Source organism: Plecotus auritus (genome assembly GCF_963455305.1).
Source record: "Plecotus auritus genome assembly, chromosome: 12".
NCBI lineage: Eukaryota > Metazoa > Chordata > Mammalia > Chiroptera > Vespertilionidae > Plecotus > Plecotus auritus.
This window is the reverse complement of record NC_137778.1, coordinates 16,631,121-16,651,956: the sequence shown is the minus strand read 5'-3', so window position 1 is coordinate 16,651,956 and position 20,836 is coordinate 16,631,121. Positions and strand designations below refer to the sequence as shown.

The 20,836-nt window shown below is 37.7% G+C and overlaps 1 protein-coding gene across 1 annotated transcript in view; it reads right to left on the bottom strand.

Moving 5' to 3' along the window:
- Positions 1 to 20,279, bottom strand: part of KCNK2 (potassium two pore domain channel subfamily K member 2) — a 164,172-nt gene extending 143,893 nt beyond the window's left edge. The window contains exon 1 of the mRNA XM_080647722.1: positions 19,777 to 20,279. Within this exon, the coding sequence (XP_080503848.1) occupies positions 19,777 to 19,810 (34 nt within the window). The 5' untranslated portion in view covers positions 19,811 to 20,279. The remainder of the gene's footprint in view (positions 1 to 19,776) is intronic.
- Between the last annotated feature and the right edge of the window lie 557 nt (positions 20,280 to 20,836).

Below are 20,836 nucleotides of genomic sequence, written 5' to 3'. Positions count from 1 at the left end.
ACAGAGCACAGAACCTGTGCAATCAGCAGTTTCATATCAAATGTTTTATTTGATCCTCCAACAGCCTTCAGGGGTTGACATATCTGTGGTTATTATTCTTACCTGATACAGTGCTGGCGGCCACTGAAAATGGATAGCTGGCCGAATCCCAATTAGACATGAGAACACTGATTTGCCCAAGACCTCACAGCTAGCAATAACCACGCTGTGTCTGAAACACCAAATGGCTTCCTATCGTCATGCCAGTTCACTTCTAGGGACAGTCCCTCCCCCCTTCATAAGCAGAGACTTCCGCTAAATGGGTTGATCTTGTTTTACATTAAGCCCAGGATTCCCATTCGTCAGACAGTTGTGTAAATGGAGGCCCGGAAGGGTTAAGTGTCTTTCCCAATATCACATTCTGCCTAGAAGCAGAGCCACATCTGGTAGAATAAGAAAGTACAATGTCTTCAAAGTCTAACAGCCCTAGGTTTATATTCCAATCTTTCCATAGAAACCTGGACCAGCTCTATAACCTAACCATCTGCTTTGTCATCTGTAAGTAATAATAGCACTTTCTTTATAGGTTTATTTTAAGAAGTAAAGGTAATTGCAAATATTACGGAGTATTGCTTATGTGCCTTGCCACAAGCCGGTAAGGTGAAAAGAGCGCTGTTTTTCTACCAGAGAAGAGCGAGAGGCAGAGCTAGGTTAATTAGGTTGCCCAACATTCCATAATAGTCACAGTAAGTGAGGAGTGGAGATTCAACCCCAGGCTATATGGCTCAAAAGCATCATATTACTGTCATCTACTGTAAAGTACTTAGCAGAGGAACTGGACTTATTAAACACTCAACTCAGAGCTCCTTCTATTACACCATGATTTACCCAAGGAATGGCATTCCATAATGTTGTGCAAAGTGACTCAGCCGGATTGCTCAGTCCCTAGTTAACGGCAACGTGCTGCAGAAAATCAGTTTTCCTCGGAGGCAGCAGACAAGGATAGAAAGAGCCTTCATTCATTCTTTCTCTGTCCAAAACACTAAAATCTCAGGAACCTTAGAGTAGATGAGCTCTCCAGAGTATAAGTAAAAAATTATTAGAAAGCAAATTGTATGTGATGGCAATAATCCAAGTACTAAACTATTTATAGCCTAAAAACAGAAAAGCACTTGTGGAAAGAGAACTTAAAGAGAAAAGTTCCAGAACAGTCCAGTAAATAGAATTGTGTGTGGTTTCTGACAATAATTTCTAAAATATCTTGAAGTAGCCTGGCCGGTGTTGCTCAGTGGTTGATCCCCAGTCAGGGCATACTTTACAATTTAAAGTATCGATTTACTTCTCTCCAATACCCAATGCTTATTTGAAAATTATTTATTTCTAGTTTGGCCCTAGCCAGTTTGGCTCAGTGGATGGAGCATCAGCCTGCAAACTGAAGGGTCCTGGGTTCCATTCTGGTTAAGAGCACATACCTTGGTTGCAGACTCGATCCCCTTGGTTGGGGCCTGTGTGGGAGGCAACCAATTGATATGTCTCCCAAACATCAATGTTTCTCTCCCCTTCCCTCCCACTCTCTCTAAAAATCAATGAAAAAATATCCTCAGGTGAGAATTAACAACAACATCAAATAAATAAATAAATAAATAAATAAATAAATAAAATTTTGTGCTCGCCCAGCTGGTGTGGCTCAGTGGTTGATCCCCAGTCAGGGCATACTTTACAATTTAAAGTATAAATTGACTTTTCTTTACTTTACAATTTAAAGTATAAATTTACTTTTCTGCAATATCCAATACTTACTTGAAAATTATTTATTTCTAGTTTGGATGATAATAGAAACATAACCATGGATGGGTTTTGTTAGAAAACTAGAAAAGAGTATCCCAAATGGAGACTCCAAGAAAATTCGTATATAATTCAGTGGCTCCTGTGATAAATGGCTGATCAAGCTACCCTTCATCTTTCAAGATTTATTTTGTTTTCAAATTTTATGAGCACATGAAATTGTCCCCACCTTGCTGGAAGAATCATAGTCTAAGTTATGGGTTAGCTTGTTAAAACAGAAGTATATTCAGGTTAGAGTAATTGTTTGTGTGTAACTCAATGCATTTGATAAATTTAAAAACAGAGCATGAGACTATTTTTAGCTTTATTGTTTGGGCAAAACTCACACAAAAGGCTTATAGCTAGTCTTAAAACAAAACTACTAATTGCTAATTTGTATCTTGTTTTCCTTCAGGAACAAATAGTAGGCACCTTTTCATTTCTTCTACATTATCTGTTCAACCTAATTTCTACCCTAGTTGAAATCTTATTTCTTTTCTTTGATAGCATAATTGTTTCCATGGCAACAATCAAAGATGTGAGAGTATTCTCTGCTGCAGGTGAAAATAATCATAACATATTGATAAGCCATCTTAAGATACCATTTTCATGTAAATGACCTTAGAAAAGAGAGAGAGAGAGAAGAGATATAGAAGCAAAGTGGCATTTAAAAAGCAGAAGTGCTTGGAATTAAATATTTTTCAGAGTTTTCAGTGATAAAGGGTCAAACTGAGAGTGAATGTCAGATAACCATGCCTCTTGATTAGATATTGTAAATAACAAACAATTTCTTTAAAAGTTACTGAGAAACAAAGGAAAAAGCTTCTTATTTCAGGAGGACAAGCAACTGATTCAGTTTCTCTGTCCCTTTGGGGATGGATCAAATATATGGAGGTAAAAAATAAGAAATGATTCTGAAGCTTGTTATAGTACAAAAATGTGAGAATCTATAAACATAGCCTTCTAGACAATGTTCACAAATTTAAATTTAAAGAATAAAATTTGGCCCTAGCTGGTTTGGCTCAGTGGATAGAGCATTGGCCTGAGGGCTGAAGGGTCCCTCGTTCCATTCCAGTCAGGGGCACATGACCAGGTTGTGGGCTCGATCCCCAGTGGAGGGCATGCAGGAGGCAGCCAATCAATGAGTCTCTCTCCTCAAGATGTTTCTCTCTCTCTCCCTCCCCTTTCCTCTCTGAAATCAATAAAAATATATATTTTTTAAAATGAATGAAGTTTGGACACTGAAATGAAAGGGGTTATCACCTTAACACACATCAACTCTGTTTACCATCAACTCTTAAGTAAACATTGTCTCCTGAGGGACCAGCAACAGTTGGTACCAGCAAGCAAAATATGCTGGGGGGGGGGGGGGGGGGTAGGGGAAGGAGGAGGGGGAGGGGATGAGTAAATGAGTAGTGAAACTAAAGGAAACTTTTATTGGGCAATTTATATAGAAGTGAACACAAGGCAAGTAAGATCCATCAGATATTTTTATAGCTGAAGTCTAGCAGACCTTTAAAGAATATAATATATACTATTTCAGACCACAGGAAATATGGAAAATTTCCCAATTTTATATAAAGCAACCATAAATTAAATATCAAATATTGATTGAACTAGATCAATCTCACTCAGGAATGTCAATGCAAAAATTCTAACTAAAATATTAACAAATAGAATCCAACTTCATATCAACAAAAGTCCTGAACGAAGTAGGGCTTATTCTAGATGTGCAAAGAGAGGTTTGAATTAGAAAATTTATCATCATAATTTAGTGTTTCAGCAAGTTGAGGGAAAACAACTCATATGACCATATTAATAGATGTTGAAATGACATTTGACAATATTACCAGCCAATCTCAATAAAAATCTTTAAGTGCGATAGGAATAGATAACTATTTAAATATTTACTAAAACCAAAAGTCAGAAGTATTCTCAATGTCAAAATAAAAAGAAACCAATAAAACTCAGGAATTAAGCAGAGATCTTGGTATCGTATATTCAATATTCATTTGGAAAGTCTAGTGAAAACAATGAGGTAAGAAAATTAAGTATTTGGTATAAGTATTAAAAACGAAGAGATAAAACTAACTCTATTGTATTGATTATATGATTTTGTACCTATAAGTCCTAGAGAACTTAAAAAGAGAAAAACTATGAGTATTGATAAAAGAATTTATGGAATGGCTGGATACCAGGAAAGCAGACTAAAATCAATGGACTTTCTCTACTCTAGTAACATGTACTTTTAGAGAGAAAAAAAAAGAGTAAACATTCCTTTTAAACTAACAATATAAACTGAGTTGAATAAGATAGGCATAGAACCTATGCAATTTATGAATCTTTTTAAATTTTAATTATTTATATTTATTTATTGTTTTACTGTTTTATTTATTGTTTTATGGATTTCAGAGAGGAAGGGAGAGAGGGAGAGAGAGATAGAAACATCAATAATGAGACAGAATCCTTGACCGGCTGCCTCCTGCTTGCCCCCTACTGGGGATCAAGCCCGCAACCTGGGTATGTGCCCTGACCATGAATAGAACTCTTGACCTCCTGGTTCATAGATCGATGCTCAACCACTGAGCCATGCCAGCTGGGCAATTTATGAGTCTTAATCTTATTAATCTTTGACCAGGGTATAATTTAATTTGGGGGAGAAAAAATATTCACAAAATTACTCCCCAAACTGAATATTTATCCTTTAAAAATTAATATCATAATCCTATCTCATGTCATATACAAAAGACAGGTAAAGTATTTTATATAAATATTATTTCAATGTTTTATTAGAACTTCTAAGGAAGACTGGACAGAAGCTAATAAAGAACTACTTTGTGGTAGATGATACTATAAATAAAGGCAGTAAGCAAATAATAGATTTAAAAAACAAGTTTGTATTACAAATGACAGGTAAGGGTTTAAAAGATATAATTATCTGAAGAAAGCTTTTAAAATTGACAAGAAACAGACAACAGCCTAAGAGGAAAATGAGCAACAGATATAAATAGGCAATTCACAGATGAACAGCTGCAAAAGGCCAACAAATATATTTTTTAAATTCACTAATGGGGAAATGGAAACTGTTAACAATAAACCATCTTAAACCTATCAGACTGGCAATAATTTTAAATAGTGGTCATACTGTCAGTAGGGATATGTGGAAACGTCTTTTCTGCATTGCTAGTGGAAATGTAAATGGATACAGCTCCTTTGGAAAACAATGTGGCAACATTTATTAAGATTAAAAATACATAAACCTTTTGACCAAGCAACCTCTCCCCTGAGTATATGGCCCACAGCAATAGAACCATCAGTAAATAAAAATATGTGAGCCCAGATGTTTACTGCAGCATCCAAGTTGACAAAAATGTGTACACAAAGAAAAACATTATATTAATCTACAGAACACAATATTCTTCAGATAATTCAGAGAATAATCCATGAAAACAACATTATTGTTTATATCTGCTAAGCTGGAGGGATTTCCAAAAGCAGTAAGTGAGAAAGGTAAGATGCCCCTCTCCCAAAAATATGTGTATAGTATATAGTCTCACTGTTGTAAACAATGAAAATGATTTATGTGTGTATATATGTGCATATGTGTATATTATATGCATATGCTTACATGTGAGATTTGGTTTGATCATCATCAGGGACATTACAGAACAATACATAGAAGACTACATGAGTTAAGGGGGTTTTTACTTGCTAATATTTTGTTTGTTTGTTTTGGTTTATTGTTAATCCTCACCTGAGGATATTTTTCCATTGATTTTTAGGGAGAGTGGAAGAGAGAGGGAAAGACAGAGAGAAACATTGATGTGAGAGAAACACATCGATTGGTTGCCTCCTGCATGAACCCCAACTAGGGCCCAGGCTGGGGAGGAGCCTGCAACCAAGGTACATGCCCTTGACCAGAATCGAACCCAGGACCCTTTGGTCCGAAGGCTGACACTCTATCCACTGAGGCAAACCGGCTAGGGCCTTGCTAATGTTTATGCTACTTCAAGTGTTTGGAGTAGGAGACGCAAATATGGGGAGAAGGAAAAAAGCAGAGGGACCAAAAGAACAATAAAAAAAAAGAAATATTCTGAAATGAAAACCTATGGTCATCTCATTTACATAAATTGATACGTGTGTGTGTATATGCATATTTTTCTAGCCTGTATCAGCAATGTATAGCTACATGTATTGAGTGTGCTTTTCTACACACTTTATACATACTAACTTATTTAACCTTCACAACAACCCCATGGGATTCAAACTATCATTATCCTCATTTAACAAATGAGAAAACTAAGAGGTTGAATTACTTGCCCAAAGTTAGAGGGCTGTTTAGCTCCAGGACTTGAATTTGAACTCGGGCAGTGAAACCCTGAAGCCTTGGTCTGCACCACTAGACATACTGGCTCCTGACCAGTTTATGTCCAGGACGTATCATTAGGCCAAATACACACTTGCAATGTAAAGGGTATAATATGATTTTATTTCCGTGAAAAAAGAAACTCCTAGAGGTACGTATGTTTGTTTGAGCCAGAAGAAAGACGTAGAAGACCAGTCTGCCGGCGAATTTATTACTCCTGGTCGGTGAGAATGGATATAAAGACAACAGTGAGACAATTGTGATATACTGTATATTTATCACAATTGGTCTGAGTTTCTTAGATGATACAAAAATTTATGAATCACTGAGATATGCTTCCTCCTTTAGGACTCTGGGATATTTAAGTAACATTTGTTCAGTGGGAATTTCGGGCATGAGAAGCTTTATGAAGACGGTGCCTGGGTAAGATTTGGAGAAGCCAGAAGAATACCATGAGGAAAGCCGAGGGCAGAAAACCACACGTCATCTCCTAGATGCCCTTAGTTTTGGGTCCCCGGGCTAGCACAAGCATTTCTGTAGGAAAGCCGTGTTAATAAGCCTCCAGTGGCCTAGGTGTACATGGCCTTCAATGCCGGGATTAGAAGCGCATTGTTCTTTGAGCAAGCGGACTGGGCACCTGTGACAATGGGCCTCTTAGCATTGCGAACTAACGCTGTAAGAGGCTGATACGAATGCCGTGCTGATACCTGCCACAGCCCTAACCTTGGCTCCAGCTTGCAAACACTGGCCCCATCCAGAGATGGCTTTAGTGTGTGCGGCTTGTCCTCTGATCCAAAGGACCCCTCAGGGTGTCAGGCTGGGAATGTGTCTGCAGACGCACTCTCCCCAGCAGGTCCCTATACCGGCCTTAGGAAGCTCATGCCATCACTACTTTGCCAGAAGCTAAATAAATGCTCCCATCCACAAGGGGCCACATCCCGTTTCTCCTGCCCACGCTGGGCAGCTGAATAAGAAACTCCCCAGAGCTGATATGCCGCTGGCCCTTCCTCTCACCTGTGTCCTAACAACAAGAACATCAAAGGCAGCAGGAGTGGGTGTAGTGGATGCGAGTCAAAGCCAAACAAATAAAACAGGACATCATATAAAATTTAGAGTCAGCTCTCTGGGAACAAGCATCACATCGCTGCAACAGATCAGCAACTTCTGTCACCTAAATTCTCTCACCTAGAAAGCAGGGCCTTGCAAACTAAAAACTACTTGTTAGGGCTGTGATTGTTTTAAACCACTCTCATTAGTAAAGTAGATATTGAAACAAATCTAGGAATTTGGTGCTTATTAAAATACATGTGCTGCCCTAGCTGGTTTGGCTCAGTGGATAGAGCGTTGACCTGCGGACTCAAGGGTCCCGAGTTCGGTTCCAGTCAAGAGCATATGCCCGGATTGCGGGCTCGATCCCCCCAGGGGGGGGGGGAGGGGGCATGCAGGAGGCAGCCAATCGATGATTCTCTTTCATCATTGATGTTTCTATCTCTCTCTCCCTCTCCCTTCCTCTCTGAAATCAATAAAAATATATTTAAAAAAATAAAATACATTTGCTGCTTGATGGACTTTAGCTGTATTGCATACCCTTAGATGACAACTCTGTAAAATGGGCAGGCTCACTGACTAACGCCTCCACTATTGACTGTAACTGCTGTGGAGTCATTTAATCTAAAATATTGTCATCTCTCCATTCTCAAAATGCTTCCCTGTAACTGAATTCAAATTATGAAATAATATTAAAGTGACATATTTATGGCCAGGGGACAGATATTAAAAGGTGATTCTTTAAAGGTTCAGTGAACTGACTCGTTCAGCTATGCACAACTGTCTAACACAGCAGTGATTCTCTTTGTCAAATAGGGGACATAGAAAGATGTCTTTATAATAGAGGGCTGGCTGGAGTCCAAAGAGCCCATGTATTTCCAAGAATACGTGGGGGAAAAATACAACAATAAAAATACAAACTGAGCCTTAAAGAAAGTTCATATAATGCAAGATTGATTGTTTGAAAGGAATATACACAGCTATTTCACAGTAGCAATAGCTCCATTAAAAGGGAAGGCTCACTCCCTTCAGTTTAAAAATCTGTAGGCTGTGGGAAGCCATGTGTAAACAACCATACTATTCATACATGAATATTGTATGACTGAGCTCTTTCTCTTCATTCCTAAGGATTCTTGTGTGTTCCTGGGACTCTACCCCATTGATAAAGCCACTTCCAGACTCCCAGGCTCCGGGAAGGAAAGAAGGATGAAGAAGTAAGTCACTGATTTTGGAGTTTCAAAAACCAAAGTCCTTATGTAAACATAAATTGGAAAAATAGTAATGTATAAAATTGAAGGTTTTTTTCTTTTCTATTTTAGAGAACACAAAGGTTACCTGGGCTGGAAAAGGAGAGAAAAGTCAGAGAGAGGAAGAGAGATTAGATGCTCCTAAATCCTTGTGAAGGGGCCTGTACCCTGTCTGACCCTAGGCCAGCTCTAGCAGGGGGAGGATGCATCTCCCCAAGCAGGTTTGGGATTCCAGCAAAGCCTGGGACCTGAAACTTGCTTCAGAAGACCCCAGTAAGGCAGCACATTTCTTTAAAATGCACGGTGCCCCGCTCAGCACGGTGGAGTTTGAGAAGCAATGACTGCATACAGTATCTGGCCAGAATGCACAAGGGAACAGCGACACGTTTCTGGTGTCTCCTGAGAGGGGCTCAGAAACTGCCAAGCAGACTTGAAGAGGCCTGATGTTTAGGACAAGGAAGATACAACCTGTGAGGACTCAGTGATAAGAGATGACACAGCAAATGCTACCAAGGCAGATGTCATGACAAGGACTTGAACCATGGAAAGCTCCAGAACCTAGAAGCAAACCCAGGATTTGGGAAAATACTGAATTGACTGAAAAGACCCTGAAACAATGAAAGAAACCCCAAATTGATCATGATTAAACTTCTATCAGGTAAAATAGGAAACTTGAAACAAAAGTCAAGTTTGCTCCCTAGAAAAATCAAATTATATTCCTTAAACATTCAGGTTTATAAACTAAGACTCTTAAGCACTTCACATGACTATCTCAAGCATAACTTTTTCACTGTCCAAAGATAGATGACAATTTCTGTAAATTTAAAAATATGTTCTTAATAGCCAATAACCAACTATCACCTATCAATGAAAATATACATTCTGTGATTTTTTTAAAAAAATTAGATCATTTAAAATCATTGAAATGATTAAATCAAATCTTTTCATCACTATCAAAACATGTTTGCTTACAGAAGATTAGAGTTAGGCAGATCAGGAGACTTACAAAATGAAATTAAGAAGTGATGTCCCATGTATGACATTTTATTTGAGGATTCTTTAATCCCAATTATTTCTTTGAGTGAAAATGGTAGGAACACAGAATAAAGTAGAAAGCACACTTTCTGGAATTCACACATCCAAATGAGTACATCTTGCAATAATCACACTGGAAAGCCATTACAATCTAAGGGTACTAATATTGAAAATATTTTTGGAATTCTTTTTTGGAAGTTGGCTTCTGAGATGTAAGTGTTGTCACTAGGTTTTAGCCAATTTACAAGCTATTCAAGAAAGAGAGCTACATGCCTTTGTCGTCAGGCTTTATCTTTCATTATTAATATTTCAAAGCTAGATACACTTATTCAATAAATTTGATCCCAAACATTATTAATGGTGTTCACAGCACAAAACCATCCTTAAAGAATGTCCTCACAGCCTGGCCAGTTTGGCTCAGTGGTTACAGCAGTGGCCCAAGGACCGAAGGGTCGCTGATTTGTCAAGGGCGTGTACCTACGTTGCAGCTCAATCCCCAGCCCCCGTTGGGGTGCAAATGGGAAGCAACTAGTTGATGTGTCTATGGTGACTCCTGTTGAACAAAATCCTCCTGCTACATCCAGTTTTTTATAATAGTAGAATAAAGATGAAAGGGCTTGTTTTTATCAGATACTTAGGACACAGAAGATTATACTCCAGAGAGCAATAGGTCTTTCTTAGATTGCTTTTTTTCATGTTGAAAGAGAATGGAATTCCACAAGTGCTTCTCAGACCTGGCCAGTTTCATCTCTCGCTTTCAGTGGCCCCTAACTCTCTCTCTAATTCGATCTTGCATTCTCTCTTGCTTTCTCTCTCTTTCTCTTCTCTCTCTCCATCCCGCCCTTGAATTTCTCATCTCTCATCTCTTATCCCTATCTCTTTCTCTAAATCTATTTCTATCTCTGTGTCTCTCTGATTTTGCTCTTGACTCCTCCAATCCATTGGCCATATAGCAGCCAGAGTGGTCTTTTAAAACTGCAAATGTGATCACATCCCTTCCTTGCATAAAACTTTTCAAAAAGTTTCTATTGCATTTAGAATAAAAGATCAAGTCCTTAGCATGACCACATGGTCCTGAATGATTGGCCCTGCGTATTTTTCCTACCTCATTTTGACCTCTCTCCCTTCTACCCACTATCTTCAAGCCACACAAGACTGAGTTCTTCCATCCACTGGCTGTACACCTATACTCTCCCCATTGTCTTCACTAGCTCTTTCCTACTTATCCCTCAACTTCATAAAGAGGCCTTCCATGAATCTCCGGTTAACTTATTTCTTATCGTTATGAATTCATGGATTGAAACATTTGAAGAATTTCAATTTATTGCAATTATTATCGTACTCAAATTTTCCCAATTTCATCTAATAGTACCCTTTTAAATTTGATGAACCAATGGCATAGCCTTATTAGTCTGAAGCACTTCTTTACTGTATGATATGTTAAGATGCTCCAGGTTCATCTCATCAATTTTTAGAAATTTTCCAAAGCAATTTTTAGAAATTTCACAAAGCACTAAGTGCTTTGTTTTTTAAAGCAGTGTGTCAAAGTGTGAACTTAGGAGTCATCCCGTTCTAGAAGAGAGCCCTAGTTCATTGACTGTGAGAGTTCACCACTTGGTCTAGGTCAGTGGTCGGCAAACTGCCGCTCTGTTGACTAATGAGTTTGCTGACCACTGGCCTAGGCCATTGCTCTAGCCCTTTCAATCTTACCATGAGCCCCTTGCTCTTGCCTGCTACTGCACTGGGCAAAACCCCTCCCAGTTCACACAAAGGATTATTGCAGGAAGTTAAATCTTATAAAGTGAATAATTCCAGAATGTAAAATTCAGGAGTCCAATATACAGAAGACAACCCAGAGACTTGGATCCCAACAAAACAGAGAATTCACACCCAGGAAACCAGAGATAAGAGGAAAATTGGAAAGAAACTTTAAACTAGTTCTTTTTAAAATGAACAATGAGAGGCTTAGTAACTTACCTAAGTTAACCCAGCTGGCAAGTTCAAACCAGGCAATCTAACTGCAGAGTCCACTTTCACAACCATTGTATTATGCTATCCTGACTTCTCACATTGTTCCTGAACTAAAAGGATTGACATCCACCATACCAGTCTTCCTTGCTCTAATCTCAGAGTTTAGACTCTCTTCCTTAAGCTGATATTCTTATATTTGGCATCACAATACCATCAAAGCAACCTACAATTGTACCATCAAGAAAACAGGAAGATAAATACAGGTTTCCCCTAACTCTGGGAAATCCATCTCTCTGTGGAACATACCTATTATACTGCTCAGGATAGGCATGGAAACACTAAACATACTCTCATCGGTTTGTGGGGAAATTACCAGATGGACTCCTTGTATAAACATAACCTTATGTCGGGAAGGTGGGGATGAGAGGTGATCTGGCTGGATGTGATTTTGTAAGTTACATCATACATAGATTATCATGTTAAACAATTTTCTGAGACAGTCTCACTGAATTTTATGAATTACGTGTTCCACTTGCTTTTATTTATTACACATGCTTTAGATTACCACCCTATGGTTCAGCATTGTGGCAAAGCTGACCACTAATTTCCCTCTATTAAAATAACACTTGTTAACATCTTTACATTCTGAGAGTCAGAAAAGAGAATTTTTGACATTTTATGAAGTCAGCATTATCCGGACACAAAAGCAATAATAAGACAATACAAGAAAAAGGAAAATGCAGCTGAACACCTCTTATGTACATATATGTAAAAATCCTCAACAATTATTGGCAAATTAAATCACACACACACACACACACACACACACACACACACACACACACACACACCAAAACACACACACACCACCCGCAGAACCAAGTGGGATTAATCCTGGAAATGTAAGGCAGTTTAACATTCAAAATTTATTTTTAAAGTACCATTGATAGTAGCTCAAGAAAATGAAATACTTAGTATAAATCTTTTAAGCTGATTCAAAATTATTTATATGAAAAGGCAAAGGACATAGAAAACAACTCTGAGAGAGAAGAACAAATTTAGAGGACTCATACTACCTGATGTCAGACTTACTGTATAGCTATCCTAATCAAGATAGTATGATATTAGTGAAAGTATACACACATAAATTAATGAGGCAAAATAGAGAATTCAGAAATAGATCTGAAAACATATAGTCAACATATTTTGAATACAAGTTGAAGAAAATTTTATGAATAAAATAATATTTTCAACAAATGGTGCTGAAACAATTGGACATTCATATGCAAAAAATGTACTTCAACCCATGCCTTATGAAAAAATTAACTCAAAGTAGATAATGGACCCAAATGTAAAACATGAAATTATAAATAACAAAAGAAAATGCTCCTGAGTTTAGGTTAAGAAAAGAATTTTTAGATACAACACTAAGAACTTGGTCCATATGAGAAGAAAACTAGATCAATTATACCTTATAAGAACTAAAACCTGTTTCTTTATAAAAGGTGGTTAAGCCCTAGCTGGTTTGTCTCAGTGGACAGAACATCAGCCTATGGACTGAAGGGTCCCAGCTTCAATTATGGTCAAGGGCACACGCCCAGGTTTCAGGCTTGATCCCCTGTAGGGGACATGCAGGAGGCAGCCAATCAATGATTCTCTCTCATCATTGATGTTTCTATCTCTCTCTCCCTCTCACTTCTTCTCTGAAATCAATTATATATATATATATATATAAAATATATTAAAGATGGTTAAGAAAATGAAAGAAAAACTACAGTAAAAATATCTTTAAATCACAAATTCAACTAAGGGCTTACACCCATAATTTAAAAAGAATTCTCAACACCAATAATACAAAAATAAATTTCCAGTAAATTGACAAATTATTTGAACAGATATTCCACCAAATAAGATATTCAGATTGAAAATTAGCACATGAAAAAATAACATTTTAAAAAAAACAGTGAGATCTCTTTACACATGTTCTAGAATAGCTAATATTTTTTTTATTCTAACAATCCCAAGTGCTGACAAGGAGGCAGAGTAACTAGAACTCTCATGTATTGCTGTTAGGAATGCAAAATGGTAAAGTCACTCTGGAAAACTGTGACCGTTTCTTATAAATTTAAATGTACACTTACCCCAGGATCTGGCATCCTACTTGTAGGTATTCATTTACCCTACAACAATGAAAACTTACACCCACACAAAAGACTATGTTTAAAGTACATTATGCTTAAAGTATATCATTGTTCATAATGACCCCAAACTGGAAACAGCCTGAATGTTCTTCATTGGTGAATAAATCAACAAACTCTGGTACAGTAAAATTCTGTCCAGCAATAAAAAGAAATAGACTACTGATAGACATGACATCATGGATGAATCGGTTGCAAATTTTAATTTCACTAATATGACATTTTAAGGAAAGACAAAACTATATAGAGAGAAAACAGGTAAGTGGTCCAAGGGGTTAAGAATGGGGTAGGTTTTGACTACAAAGGGGCAGCAAGATGGAATATTTTGGGGCTGAAGGAGCTGTTCTGTATGTTGATTGTGGTGGTGGTTACAAGGCTCTCTATATATGGAAATTCACAGAACTAAGCATACAAAAATTAGTGAATTTTACTTTATAATTTTAAAAATTATATATATATATATATATTTATATATATATATATATATATATATATATATATATCTGCAATATATAACAAAAATTGGTGTTCTGTGAGCAGACTGTCTCACCATGAAGGAGTGGGAATCCCGTATACCTTTTTCAAAAATAAAATAAACCTTTAAAATATGAAGAAAAAAATCAAGAACTTTGAAAGGGTCACACCACTCAGAACTATAAAATCTCAAGATATTAAAAGGTACTGGTTGCTTTTCCATGTGACTGCTCAATTCATCTTGACCTCTGACCTCGAGTTCCAAAAGAATAAAAACAGCATAATGGAAACAAAACACTTCAGCATCATACTATTTAATGACCTGTAATCACAGCTCTATTAGCTCAGCTGCACTTAGCCTAACCTTAGAAGCTGTTTCTCTCACAGGAGAAAAAAATAAGGCTAATACAGTCTTAGCAATGTTCATGAACAAGATCTTCTCTAAGTTTTATTCTATTCAAATCAAAATGCACCTAAAACCTCTATTCCGTGATTTCCCCTTTAAGCCTACTTTTTCATGAAATGCCACCAACCAAAAGTAGTATACAGAACATGCAGCAATCTTAAGGTTTTCAATGAAAAGAAAATTAGGAACTAAGCTTTAAAAAATTGCACAGATAAAAGCTACTGATATGGAAAAAAAATCAACATATTTCATATTAAAGTCACCTAGGGGATAAGTTGTGCGAGATATGTGGACCCTGCTACTATACAGTTTTCTGTTCCTCTTGTACCTGTAAACTGTGGTTCCTGCTAGCTAAAGTCTTCAGTCACACTAAGAAAGACTTCTGATTATTACACTGAAATCAACAAACACAGCCATGCCCTAAGTTTTAAAATCTATGCTTATAAGATCTAGTTTATTAGCCTTTGAAGAGACATGGAGCAGAAGTTTACCTGATATTGTCACTTGGTTAATTTGTCATATAATGTGACATAATATAATAGTGTAGAATATTATGTGTATACTAGAGGCCTGGTGCACGAAATTTGTGCATGGGAGGGAGGACCCCTCAGCCCAGCCTGCACCCTCTCACAATCTGGGACCGCTGGCTCCTAACTGTTCACCTGCCTGCCTGATCGCCCCTAACTGCCCCCCCTGCCGGCCTGATCACCCCTAATTGCCTCTGCCTGCCGGCCTGATTGCCCCTCACTGACCCCCCATGCTGGCCTGATCGCCCCTCACTGCCCCCCATGCCGGCCTGGTCACCCCTCACTGCCCCCCCTGCAGGCCTTGTTGCCCCACGCAGCCTGCTGTTCAGTCATTTGGTCATCCCTCACTAACCTTCTGCCAGCCTGGTCGCCCCACGCAGCCTGCTTTTTGGTTATTACTGTGAGGGCGTCATGACCAATTCGCATATCACCCTTTTATTAGTAAAGATATAAAATCCTATAAAATAAAAGGCTAAGATGCAAATCGACTAAACGGTAGACCAACCGATCGCTATGATGCACACTGACCACCAGGGGGCAGGCACTCAACGCAGGAGCTGCCCCCTGGTGGTCAGTGCGCTCCCACGGGAGGAGTGCCGCTCAGCCATAAGCTGGGCTCATCAGCCATAAGCCGGACTCATAGCTGGCGAGCGCAGCGGTGGCGGCGGGAGCTTCTCCAACCTCCATGGCAGTCAGACATCCCCCAAGGACTCCCCAACTGCAAAAGGGTGCAGGCCGGGTTGAGGTCCCCCCACCCCCCTGAGTGCGCCAATTTCGTGCACTGGGCCTCTAGTATATAAATAATATGAAATAGTTAAAATACAATTGTTCAGATCCATGTCATTTCAGCCAAGAGTACAATAGTAGCCTGAATCCTTTGCAAAACAAAAAATTTAAATGAGTAAATATGAACGACCTTGAAATGTCTGGGAGATTCTGGTAATAGAGAAGACAGAGAATTCCAGACGCTCAGGTTTTTCTGCACACCTGACTGAGGCTGAAGCTCGTTGCACTATATCTTTTGTGTGTGTCTGATTGTTTGGGCCTCTGTGGATGATGGTACAATACAAAGTAGGAGTTTAAGGTTCCTGCTAAAGCATAAAAGGACTGAGTGAATCATGTATTTCTGGATAAAAATTTGAGATGGTCATAAAACCATTAGACTAATTATACTAGATCAAAGCCTCATTAGTTCATAATCCACTTCTCCTTAGACAATTCTGCATAAACTCTGGTTTTATTGTTTGTATAGTGCAGCAAATGAAATAAATGCAGTATCCCTCTCTACTTCAAGGGTGACAAAGAATTATATATGTGGAAATGATTTGAAAACAAAAATGACACTCTATACATGCAAAATAATATTTTCGTCAATAGGCATTACTGACACTCTCCCTAATACATAGCAACTTTCCAAATAGTAAATCTAACAATTGTTATTTCCTGTCTGTGATGTGTAAGCATTGCTGAAGCCAGTGTAAGCAGTAGTATAAGAATGGTGGTTCTGCCAAGTGCTTTGCACTTCTATCAAATGGACACAATAAATTAAATCACCAAAAACTCCACCCTCATGAATTTTTGACTTCTGCAGTCACCACAGAAAGATATCATAGGAAATATTTTGAAGATGAACATCTTCAGTCCTTAAACTCTCAAAAAAGCCATTCATTTCTGCTGAGAATGACTTTACTGATTACAGAGGGTTTCTTAAGATGATTAGACACAAGATGAAAGGGGAAATTAATAAGTGATAGCCACTCCAGCATTTCCACTGCCTTAATCATCGAGGATTGCAGAACAGTCAATCAAATTGATGTCATCACCTATCACATCTAAAATATCTTTAAGGGAACTTCATTATTTCCAATTCATAATTCTGATTGCCTTACATATTCTTCTACTGCACGCATAGTAGCTTTGTTTTATGATTTTCTTATATTAGGAGCCCACTAGGTGAAGAATAAGTATTTCTATTGAGTTACATCTTTGGAGAGTATCCAGCAAAATCTAAGAATATAGCTTATTTTAAACAGCTAGAATTACTAAAACCACAAAGTTAGAAAGGTCATGTACTTTAGCCATCATATTGGACACGACAGGCCAAATTATTGATATAAATGATCTCATTTAATTTTTTCAATAATTCTAAGACAGAAAAATTATTAACCCCATTTCATATCCGAGGAACCAGACACTTGGAGTTTAAGTAATTTGCTCAAGGTCACACATTTTAGAATTGGGGGACCTGGAATTCCAATGTACATTTGTTTAACTCAAAATATAGGGTGTCCCCCCAAAATGTATACATATACTTTGAATAATTATAAAGGCAAAATGTTTATTAAAATACATTTCATTTTCAAAACTGAACTATCAGCTGTGAAAGTATACACACACACACACACACACACACACACACACACACATATATATGTATGTATGTTTGGGGACACCCTGTATTTGCTTTTCCCTCTGTGATGAACCTCCATATCTCCCAGTGGCAGGAAGCTCATTCCTCTTGACACAACAAATCTTTGGGCAGTTCTGACAGATCTTGCTAATGTCAAACAACTAACTAGAAAAAAATTTACAAGATGTCATAAAAATTCATGCTATCATTTGTCATCAGTAACCACATCCTGAACCTGGTGGGCGGTCTAGGCCTACATTTTTCCTTTGAAGATAATCCTCAAAATCTTAATCATTCTATCATACATTACTTACTTGGCTTTCATATTGTAATCACATGCCTTCCCTTTCCTTAAAAAGAGAAAGCCTTAAGACGTAGCTGATGTTGCATCATTTCTTGATTGAGGTCCCAGAGTTCTGCACAATAAATCCAGATGATTTTAGCTTGAAAAAGTGTTCATGCAGACAGTATCAACCGACCTCCTAATTTTGCAAAGAACTTCCAAGTGATTCCTGTAGAATATCTTAGTCTAGGACCTAGATAAATTACCTATAGAATATACCTCTAAGTAGGAGACTCAACTGAACTGTTAAGGGATAATTTAAGCCTATCCATATGTTATATATGATTACCCAAAAGTATTTTACCTTGGTGATAACGGTTGCTTAGTTACAGCTTCTGTCTGTTCCTACCCAAAGGATCCCGCTACCCTTCTAATAAGATGAAATAAAACCACGTGTACCGCACTCTTGTTTTGTACTTGTAGTAGCATAAAGACATGTGTCCATTTAACAAATATCTATAGCAAAAAATTAGACTATCATAACAGTGTTATCTGATACCATAGGAGATGGAGATGGCATCACTGGTGAATTTACTTTACCTCTCCAGCTCTCTCCCACTCAGTACCTTTCTCCATATTTTCTGCTTCTCTCCAGAAATACTTGGCTTGCCTCCAAGAGTCTCTTCATAAACATACTTCATAGTTTATTTTCATGCCTCTAAAAAAAAATGAGCTCCCCCCCCCAAAAAATAAATAAATAAATAAATAAATAAATAAATAAATAAATAAAATAAATAAAAATAAAATAAAAATGAGCTCCCCCATTTCAGGGTTTGGCCAGTGTCTTGGCTTACCCATCCATCTTCAGCAGAGGGGGCTCCAAAATTGCTAATTCCGAGTCCCAAGGCCACACACTAGTGCCTGGAAATACACGCTAAATAGAAATAAGCTGATATTTTATACACTGAGTCGTTCCCCAAACTTTATGATATCTCTTTAAATAAACAATAAGGTTAACGAACTCTTTTTTTATTTCAAAAGAAAAGCAACCAAGAATAGAAATCATTTAGAATTTGATATAATGTAAACACATTATTATACAGCTCTGTGTTAAACAGAATCCCATCATACTCATAGATAAGTTTGCAAAGTAAAATCCTGATAGGAAATGGTTACTGTACAATCAGGATATTTGTCCTGTTACCCAACACCAGCATATATGCAATAATCAAAAACTATCTGTTGAGAATGCCAGGCACTACAGAGGGACTTAGCTATACTTAATATGTGCATAGGGTCATGCTGTTGATGAGCTTGGTTCACATTCTAAGACTACAACAATATTCCTATGAACTGACAAGTCTTATATAGAGACATCTAAACAATTTTCAAAAAAATTACTTACCAAATAAATATGGAAACGTAAAAATGAAAAAGGCCTTAGTTCCCAAGTTTTAGTTTAAACTCTCATACCTTTTCTTCCCCACTTCCAAGATTCTAAGCCATCTCTAACCTACCATACAAATAAGATTCATCAAGGAAATAGTTAATATTCTCTCTAAATTTATTATAAATAATGTGTCTATATATAATGTCTCTCTCTCTCTCTCTCCCTCTCCCTTATATGAAAAAATGATTACAGGATTAAGAATAATATGAAACCAAAATAAACATAGTTTAAATGTCCAGAATCAAAATGTAATGGAATTTATAGATACTTATGGTGATCAATTTCCCATTGCCAGAGTAATACATCACACAATTAAAGGTTGCTATATCATGCCTATTGTATAAAATGTGCCCACATTTACATGCAATTTCTTGCAGATTGCAAGGTAATGGAAAAAATCTCAGTAACTAACCCTCTGTTGGAACCACCCAATGAGTTTAATTATAGACTTGCCTATAATGAAGACTCCCTGAGACAAGTGCTTGCTTGGAAATCTACTCCACATACTCTAGACCTTGTGAAAACAAACCCAATACTTGATTATTGCTAAGATACTCACAGTAGAAGTTCCTTTTTGCTCGTGGGTTCATCATTTGGGGATGTTTTCATCAGGAGTCATCATGCTTTTGATCTTTAATGCCGTAATTCCTCCAAGGTTTCTTGTCCGTAATTTCCAAAACAGAGTCACTTGTACTAACAAGCCATCGTCCCATACTGTTTCCTTTTCTGTGTGTGAATGCTACCCTATAGATCAATTTCCTGTCCAAAAACACTCAAAACTGAACACACGCTGCTGTGCGCCAGTGAAATATGCTACTCAAAGGCTCTGCTTCTGCAGTTGGGTTCCTGAAAAACTCCCTTACCGAGAAGAGGAACTATATCCCAGTGATTCCAGGGAACTTTCAAGACAGAAGTTTCTTCCTCAGGAATGCGCAGATCAAAACTGCCTCCGTCATTTTCCTCACTCGCTTGCGGGTCCGGTACTATGCCCCACGAAGCGCCCATGTACTGTGCGCAGCCCCAAGACCCTCCCAATTGCCAGAGTAACAATATCCCAACTACATTTTAAAAACGGGCTTAGCATGCTTTGAAGTACATAATGTTTTCCATTCCTGAAAGGACAGAGAGATCTACATTGTCAAAGTTTATTTTTAAGCTCATGTGCTTGCTAAGTGCAGTGGCGAGCAGCCTTTCCGTGCCTGTGGTACCATCGCTGGAACCTATTAATGCAAACAGATGAATCGCTGGCTTGGTTCCACATAGGCTTTTATTCATACCCCCCCCCTTTTTTTTTTAATCTTATCTAAATTGCATTGATTATCATTTTTAAAATCAAGAATGCTATCAGTTTTTCTAAGCTTGCTTTTTTTAGTTTGATCAGTACAGAGCAATGTAAGAAAGGCAAATAAGAGGAAGTTTTCAAGTAGCTTTCGCTGACATGAGAGAGTTAGTAATTAGAGGTAGATTCTGTTCCTGGATAAAGTTTGAGGGATATTTGGAGACAGGAAAAATGGTAATAAGTTTTGGATAAAACGGACAAAGATAAAGGATGAAAGAGAGTGAGAGAGAGAAGAGAGGAGATAAGAAGAGAGAGATGTCTTAACTATTAACACTAATGC